This window comes from Stegastes partitus, unplaced genomic scaffold (genome assembly GCF_000690725.1).
Source record: "Stegastes partitus isolate 25-593 unplaced genomic scaffold, Stegastes_partitus-1.0.2 Scaffold614, whole genome shotgun sequence".
Taxonomy (NCBI): Eukaryota; Metazoa; Chordata; class Actinopteri; family Pomacentridae; genus Stegastes; species Stegastes partitus.
This window is the reverse complement of record NW_007578345.1, coordinates 298,670-307,416: the sequence shown is the minus strand read 5'-3', so window position 1 is coordinate 307,416 and position 8,747 is coordinate 298,670. Positions and strand designations below refer to the sequence as shown.

Below are 8,747 nucleotides of genomic sequence, written 5' to 3'. Positions count from 1 at the left end.
CAGGACTGTGGCCCTCGAGGACCAGGACTGGACACCCCTGCTCTAAGGGAAGTTCCTCTCAGTGAGACAAATAGAAATACAGAGGTGCAGTACTCTTCTTTGGCACACGAGGGCGCTGTTCACCTCTAGTTTTAGAGTCTGCCTTTGTTTAGCCAAGTCATGAGAGGGAATAAAAACAGACAACACAGCACAGTGTAAGAGTTCAGAGCACTGTTCAGTAGAGTCTGACTGTAAAAGGCTAAGAGTTATATTCTGTGTAAAACTAAAAGAAATCACAACTTTATTGTAGTTTCTGTTTCAGTTTAAAACATTTCTGATGAAGAATCTTTGTATATAAATACGAGTTTGTTTACTGGATATTTAGGGAGCGGTGTGTTCATACCTGCAGCTCCGTCTGGCTCAAAGAAATAAATGGTGATTTCCACATTTGTACGTATTTGCTGAAATAGTTTTTTGGAGCTGAGCTGAGTGTTACTCACATTTACCTGGACGTGGTTCTGACTCATACAGCTTTGCCTTCAGACCTGCTGGAGGTGTTTATTGCCTCCAAGGTGTTAATCAGACATTTACTTGCCTTAAACTACAGACTACTCACTCATTTTTCTTTTTTTTAACTTCGTGCTTGTCACTTTAGTTTGTTTACATTTAATTACGAGTTTTGAGTCATGACTTAAGTTGTCCGATTTTCAAACGACCCTCGAGCTTCAGTGAGTGAAGCAGCCATTTATTTGCAAGTTGTGCTGAGGATTAGCTCGACAGTTGTGACAAACAGCATTACGTTTAAACATACGGTAAAATATTCAGATCTGTGAGACATGTTCTAACACATCTTTTATGAGACACACAAGCTCTCTCATCAGCAGCATTTATGTTCAGTAAAGTGATCATTAACTAGTCTTTGTAGCATATTTGCAGCAACTTAAGAGGCAATTTTGAGTTAATTTATTCATTATATTATGTTTCCACAGTGTGCCGTATTTCATGCCTCCGCTCTCAGTAAATAGCGCTGTGGTTTGCCATAAAACTGAATAGCCTCAGCGTCCTGCCCTTGGATGCAGGCAGATGGCAGGGGACCTCAGGTTTCCAATGGCTTTCCTTTTTAAGTAAACCATTAACGGCTCTGTGCTTTGCCAGCAGTGAAACAATCCAGAGCACGGCCCTTCTCGTCCCAGACACATGAAAGGAAGCCGTCCTTTTTCATCTAGCCAGCACTAAAAAGTCATTAGGCTTTCTGAGTTTAATTGAAAACCGTGCCTCGTTATGACTCCAACAGAAGGTGGATGCAAGTGGCGTGGATGTCATGTGATGTTTTTATTTGCTGCTACCAAACAGCCACCTGTGCTGTCTCTATGCAACGCCCGAGCCACAGACCTTATCTTCATCCTCATGCGAGTCTTTGTTTGTTTCCAGGGTAATGTTGGTCCTGCTGCATTTTGGCTGTTGGGCTACTTGTTGACAAATCCTGAAGCTCTGGTGGCAGTAAAGAGGGAATTTAGCCAGATCGCACAGATGGAAACCTCGGAGACTCTTCCCATGGACAGAACCGTGAACACCCCAGTGTTTGGTGAGGGCTTTATCCCAGACTGTGTAAACAGTGGCACCTTTATTAGTTGCAGACAAACAAAAGTCTGGATTTTTTTTGCATGATGCAGCATGCACTGTCTATAGAATGAAACATATATATAGTGCCGAAGTCAAGACATTGGGAGTTATATATGCATGCAGCATAAATCCAAATGGGCACAGTGTGGAGTACAATTACCAGACTTAAAGAAATCCACCAGTTTACTAGAGAAGTACTGCAGAAATATTTGCAAACACAAATGCTGCTGCTCTTTTTTTAAATTTTAACCTGCATGTCTTTCTGCCCCTCTCAGACAGTGCCTTGGAAGAGACGCTGAGACTCACCGCCGCCCCCTTCATCACCAGAGAGGTGGTGCAGGAAAAGACTCTTCACATGGCTGATGGCCAGGAGTACCTGCTACGAAAAGGAGACAGAGTGTGTTTGTTCCCCTTCATCAGCCCTCAGATGGACCCTGAGATTTACCACGAGCCACAGGTTCGTCGTCCCGTCTCGTTAAAACAAACCGCTGTCCCGTTTCCAAACCCTCCGCTCCGTCTAAACCCTCCTGTCCCGCCAACAGGAGTCGTAATAATTGCCTTAGGGACTCGGTGGAGGCAGACTTAAGTGTAATTAGCATCCGTAGTTGTTTATGTAAGGTGGAATCAATGTGTGCCCAGAGCTGACCCTGTACTACCCAGCGAGAGGTGAAATCCAGATCTGTGGGCCACTGAGGGATTAGCAGAGCACAGGAACAGAAACACAGCTAATAGGCGTGGGAAGGACGTTGCAAGGCTGCTTTGAAATAAAAATCTGTCCACCAGTTACTGCACAAACAAACAAGCTTTACTGTTATTTTTCTTTTCTAATTGCTTGCATCTAATACCTGCTATGCAAACATTATTCTTCCTTTGCAGAAATACAAGTACGATCGCTTCTTGAACGAGGACGGATCGGTGAAGAAGGATTTTTATAAAGCAGGGAGGCGGCTGAAATATTACACCATGCCATGGGGCGCAGGGACCAATGGCTGTGTGGGAAAGCAGTTTGCCATCAATACCATCAGACAGTGAGTGCCCTAAATTTATTTGGACAGATGACTTCAGAGTTGGACGTCAGAATGCTCCACGGCTGGAGTTTTGGCACTTTAAATGTCTGCTCGAGTGTCCTAATTCTGTGTTTCATCCGTGTTTACTCTTCAGGTTTGTTTACATGGTGTTGACTAACTACGATGTGGAGCTGTGTGACCTACATGCTCAGATGCCAGAGATAAATGCCAGCCGTTATGGATTTGGGATGCTACAACCTGAGGGAGATTTGCTCATCCGATACAAACCTAGAAATACGCACTAAGGGAACAAGCAAAAAGCCACAGACTTTCATGCACATTTCAACAAGAACTTTGTTTATAGTGTCAATATGCCGTTTGTACTTTTCTATTCTCTATTTATGTAATACCGTATGTAATTATTTTTGCTATTTATCAATAAATGTAAGTTATACTTTGTGTAAAACCTTTGCTTTGTCAAACTTATTGGGATCCGTCCATCAGTCACACGATCACGCTGCTCACGATTTTCACTTTTTTTTTCTTCGTGAGTTGTAAAAATGAAAGTGTCCTTTATTTCAAATGCAGAACACGAGTGTAATGAGAGTACTGTCTGTACTGTACACAGAGCTGCTCACACATCCATCACACTGACACATGCCTGCTGTTTGCAGAGTGAATCAGAGTGGAAAGTTTAGATTTATATATCATGTGTAAAGCAGCTGATCACGCAGAAGATCTGTCGCATATCGCAGAATGTCAGCTGCCAGGGAGGAGGTCTTCCAGGAACAACAAGAAACACGCTCACGTTTTCACTTCTGCCACTTGGAAAGGTACACGAAGGCGTCAAAGTCTGGACAAAATCGTGGATTAACTCAGAACTTGCAAGCCCAAACAGATTTAAATCTCAGTTTAATTGAATGTTTTAAGTGATGAACTTATCCTCTAAGTCTGACTGTCATGAAGCCAAAGCCTGCATTGTTGTCTGAGTTATCCTGCTGAGCACATTTCTTTAAATCAGATTTTGTGTTTTAACATTTAGAAAGCATTCAGGGATCACTAAACCATTCCTACGGGGGATTCCTGCATGTCTGCCATTTATAGTGGTGCTGACTGTGCATTTATCTCCTGTTGCTGGAGGGACAGCTCAGCTCGCGGGGAATGTTCCCGTAACTTTGGCTTTACCATAACCTAAAATTTTTTTTAAAACATTTTTAGACTGAAGACATGACCGCAGCATTCTGGGATGTTATAGGATGTTGTCTGGGTCACAGATTATGTCACATGACAACAAAAACCTTCAAAAACATGACCAGGATGCGAACAAAGCCTCATAGAACAGGACATCTCCTTTAACCCTTTTCAGGACTTCTGGGCTCTTTTGGACACCGGGCCATTTGGTTCAGCTGACAGGTGTTGTTTTTTATTTTTGAAGAGGGACATCTGTCGTGCATTTGGAACCAAAAATACATCAACTTATTAGAAAATTCATTTAGCATAGTTTAAAAGCCTATAATGAATACCAACAGATATTTTGCATGTATTCTTTCTTGGGGTCTGATGGACCCAGAAAGACCTTCTACGTGTGGAAACATGAAAGTCCTGAATCGGGTTAAATGTTCCTGTGAGATGATATATTCATGAAGACAGAACGTTGTGTGATGTTCTTCGGGTGTTGTTGAGGTAACACATGATGGAATATTTCTCTATAAAACCCACAACAGCCTGATAACAAAGGAAGGAGAATCTCAATGCAACATTTTGGGAACATTTTAGGAACGACTGTAGTCTCCTTTAGAGAACATTATCCTGCCTTTAAGCAGAACATTCTGGGAACAAAACAAAAAAAGTACTAATACTTGATCTCTGCAGAACCTTCTTAGAATGTTTTCAGAACAAAAAAGAAAACATGCAGCTGAAATGTGCTGGACTCGGTTTGATCTGCAATCAGGTTCATGCATTGTCTCAGTTTAGCCCTTAGATCACTTTATAATCGTTCCTCCTCCACTCCTGACGCGGGCTGTGAGTTGGACGAACCTGCTTCCTGCTGCACGGAGCAGAAACTCGGTGCAGCTGCTCTGAGCTCCGGCTCTCTGAGGGTTAACTTCACACAGGCTGCGCCGCTGGAGGAGCCTGAGTGAAATCAGCCCCTGCAGGATCCCGTTCAGTCAGAGGCGCCGGCCAGCCAGCACACACACACACACACGCACACGCGCGCGCACACGCAGACACACACACACGCGCACACAGACAGACACACACTGCGAGCAGGTAGAGGAGACACACCGAGTGTATTCCCGGCTACTCTCTGGAGTCTACTTGTTGATTCGCTGGAGGAAGTGGTGCACAGGGCGGACTGGACGGTTCTGCTGTCTGTGCGGCTCACTTCTGCTCTTCACCATGTCGGTGCGCAGCTCATGATGCCTCCATCCGCTCCCAGCACAGCGCAGACCTGGACGGGCAGGACAAGTTTGAACGCGTTTACTCCTGAAATGTTGCTGATGTGGGTCCGTGAGGCGAACCGGGACATAAGGAAGACCCGTATGTGTCCTGCGTATTTCTTGATTGTGTTTGGACCTGTATGTTTTAGCTCCAGGTTGCATTATGATTTGCTGTTAGTTGGAGATGTGATGTCCTGTGTGCGTCTGGAGAATCGAGCCTTTTCAATGTATTTAACAGTGAGAGCCCATTGATTTAAATCTCCCTGCAAAAAAAAAAAAAAAAAAAAGCAGTTGTGTTGCATGGCTCCACACACACACACACACACACACACACACACACACACATCAAAATAACTTTGCATATCGGCACAGTTGTTAAAAAATGAATCATGTAAACGTGCGTAAACGCGGTGACACAACCGTAAACTCGTAAGGACGGGCTCCAAGGGGGATGATGATGATACCGTGTTAATCAAAGTTGATAATCGGTGTCGGCATTAGTGCAGCTTAGCACCACTCCGGGGAACACATTGACACTCTGCCTTTGAACCGGGGGGTTTGGTCGCCGTCCCACCCCAGCCGAGGCGCTTTCAGCACCGGAGTCCGCGGACAGCGACAGTCCGCCGCCGGTCCTCGGGTCGGCAGTGGGGCGTTTCAGCACCGGACAGCGCTCCCCGGTGGAGTTTATCGTCGTCCCCGGTGCTCCAACCCCCCCTCACCTCCACCCCGTGTCAGCAAGAAAAGCGGCTGTGCCTCTTAAAGCTGATTAAAATATCTATTCGGTGCTCTGATGAGTGGATAAACCACCTGACATTGCTGCTGTAGGACACCGGGAGAGCCCGTTCAGCTGCGCCCCAATCACTCCCTCATATGTTCTTCTTTTGTGTTCATATTTACATTTTAGGTACAAGAGACGAAGAGGGGCCCTGATGCGGTCACCCACAGGACCATGTCTTCTTAACCCACCAGCCTGCATCTCCAAGTGACCGAGTGACTTGAGACAAGATGATCAAAGCCGGGTCTCGGTTGGCCTCCACGCTGCCACCGGACACCATGGACATTATCCGGAGCAAGACGCACTCCCGCCGGGTGAGGCTCAACGTCGGCGGGCTCCTCCACGAAGTCCTGTGGAGGACGCTGGACCGGCTGCCCCGCACCCGGCTGGGCAAGCTGAGGGACTGCAACACCCACGACTCCATCATGGAGATATGCGACGACTACAGTTTGGATGGCAACGAGTACTTCTTCGACAGACACCCCGGAGCCTTCACCTCCATCCTCAACTTCTACCGCACCGGGAAGCTGCACATGATGGAGGAGATGTGCGCCCTCTCCTTCAGCCAAGAGCTGGACTTCTGGGGCATCGATGAGATCTACCTGGAGTCCTGCTGCCAGGCCAGGTACCACCAGAAGAAGGAGCAGATGAACGAGGAGCTCAAAAGAGAGGCCGAGAACATGAGGGAGAGGGAAGGAGAGGAGTTTACTACCACGTGTTGTTCTGAGAAGAGGAAGAAACTCTGGGACCTCTTGGAGAAGCCCAGCTCTTCATTTGCTGCTAAGGTAGAGTCCAAACTCCTGATTGTCTTTTTTGTCTTTTTCCACTGGTGCCACATTTCCTGCATGAGGCAGAGAGAGTGAAGGTAACCTGAGAGATGGTTGGCACACAGCCAGCAGGCCTCTGTTTCTAAAGTTTTTAAAATAATGATTTCTCCATTTTTGGATCCTGATGAGTGGGGTTTAAATTTAGAAAAGAGTTGGAGACAACAACAACAACCGAGAGAGAGAGAGAGTGTGATGAGGAATCCAGTTTAACATCCAGAGGCTAGCAGAAATCTGTCTGTGAGGGCGCCTTGATCTGATGTCTGACTTCCTTTTAACCTGAACCAGTGCTTTTAATCTGTCACTTCCAGCAGCTGGAGTACAGAAGGCAGGAAGAATGAGCGATGGATTGAGAGGAGGGGATGTTGTTGTACTCAGAGGTGAACTTCAAAACCGTCTCCAAAGTTTTTGCTTATTCATCAGTGTGTAGTGAACATAGTGCGACTTTGCAAACTAATTTTGCTCGTCCTCCTTAATCAATACGATCTAAAGTCAACTAGGTGCACTTTACTGAGGAAAAGGCACTTTTCTCCGGTGAGTCAATTAAGACCCATTTTTCTCTGTGCTCTTTTAGATGAAAACATGACAGCCTTCATTGTCTCCCCTAATAGGTTTCAGATACTCGCCGAGCCAGTACTGTCAGCGGGCGAGTCTCTTGGGGTAATTATTGAATGTTTGTTTTGCACTAGCAACAAAGAGGATGCACAGTCTCATCACTTACTGTTAGAGTTTAATCCATCTCAGGTTTGCAAGAATCCCTCCTGAGCAAAAACACGTATTTTTAGACCTTTATGCAGCCCCTCCTCTCCTCAGTCGCCCCTCTTGGCTTCATTAGCTGCCCCTGCCTCATTTCCAGTCCAGTATTCAATCATCCAGCTCATTAACGGTCTCATAGCTCACAGTCCAGGAACAAGAGAACTTTGCTTTGCTGGATCGATGAATGTTGTCATGTTAACAGCAATTTTAAGCGAACCAACTCGCTAAAGATGTGACTGGGTCAATATTCACTTAAAATGTTAATTGCGTTTAACCAGTGCAGCTGTTTGGGGATTGGGCACATTAAAGTATTAGAGCCCGTTTACTCACTTCAGTTACCAGAGAGAGCAACAGGAAAAATATTAACTTAGCCATGTGAATCACAGATGACTGAAATGTATGAGGATGACACGAGGAGACCTCCCCGGTGGAACAGCATGCCAAGTATTCCAGAAGCAGAAGATATCCTGGTCAAATCATTACTCAGAGAAATTTCAAACACCTCCTTGAGCCGAGGGCTCCTGCATAATTTATGGACGTCGTCTATTCAAAGAACCTGCTCCATCTCTGACCTTGAACTACTGAAGCTCTTAATTATATTTCATAATTATTCAATCACATAGCTTAAAGACACGCTTCATCACGACACACTTTCTCTGGTCTGTCTTGAGCTTCGCGCTGTAGGAACAAGCGCGTTTCCATTCACAAGCAAGCAAAACTTGGCTTGCAGCTCATCCGTCATGTCAAACTGAGCTGACAATGGAGCTCCCATCTATCCCTCCAAGGAAACGACTGGAGCTGAAGGCGTTACTCACACTTCGTGTCTTTTTGCCAACATGCTTCAGGTTAACGATATTGGCAGAATCTTTAAAAATAAGATGAGCAGAAGAAGCCTGACTTGGTTTTTACAGCTGATCAGTGATGTCAGACTTCTGTTGCCTGTTTAGTCCACACATATGCTTAAATAGGATGGAATAAAGACCATCCTCACCCAGTTCAGTCTTTGTGGAGGCTGCTGCACTATTACAGTTACTTTAGACTCTTTATAAACAGGCTTTTAATATGCCCCTGAGTTTATGTAATAAATTGGATTGTTTTGGAGTCGGTTGATCTTTATCACGTCTTCATTGCAGATTATTGCCGCTGCTGATATTAAATCAACCTTTCAAAATGAAAAAGCTCATAATCCTCTGTTATTGTCAGTGATTCACTTTATTAATGACTCCACAGACTTTTCTTTGCCCCCCTGACACCAGCTCATACAGCAGCAGTCTATTAGCGGATGACAACGGGTTCACGTTAGACTACACATGTTTTAGTTTACTTGTGTTTCTATTGTTTT

General features: G+C 45.2%; 2 protein-coding genes across 2 annotated transcripts in view; both read left to right on the top strand.

Moving 5' to 3' along the window:
* The window catches only part of LOC103362905 (prostacyclin synthase-like), an 8,331-nt gene extending 5,256 nt beyond the window's left edge, over positions 1 to 3,075 (top strand). The window contains exons 7-10 of the mRNA XM_008289431.1: positions 1,411 to 1,564; positions 1,878 to 2,059; positions 2,479 to 2,630; positions 2,764 to 3,075. Coding sequence (XP_008287653.1) covers positions 1,411 to 1,564; positions 1,878 to 2,059; positions 2,479 to 2,630; positions 2,764 to 2,914 — 639 coding nt within the window. The 3' untranslated portion in view covers positions 2,915 to 3,075. The remainder of the gene's footprint in view (positions 1 to 1,410; positions 1,565 to 1,877; positions 2,060 to 2,478; positions 2,631 to 2,763) is intronic.
* A 2,980-nt stretch (positions 3,076 to 6,055) lies between these two features.
* LOC103362904 (potassium voltage-gated channel subfamily B member 1-like) overlaps positions 6,056 to 8,747 on the top strand; it is a 36,684-nt gene continuing 33,992 nt past the window's right edge. The window contains exon 1 of the mRNA XM_008289430.1: positions 6,056 to 6,610. Within this exon, the coding sequence (XP_008287652.1) occupies positions 6,056 to 6,610 (555 nt within the window). The remainder of the gene's footprint in view (positions 6,611 to 8,747) is intronic.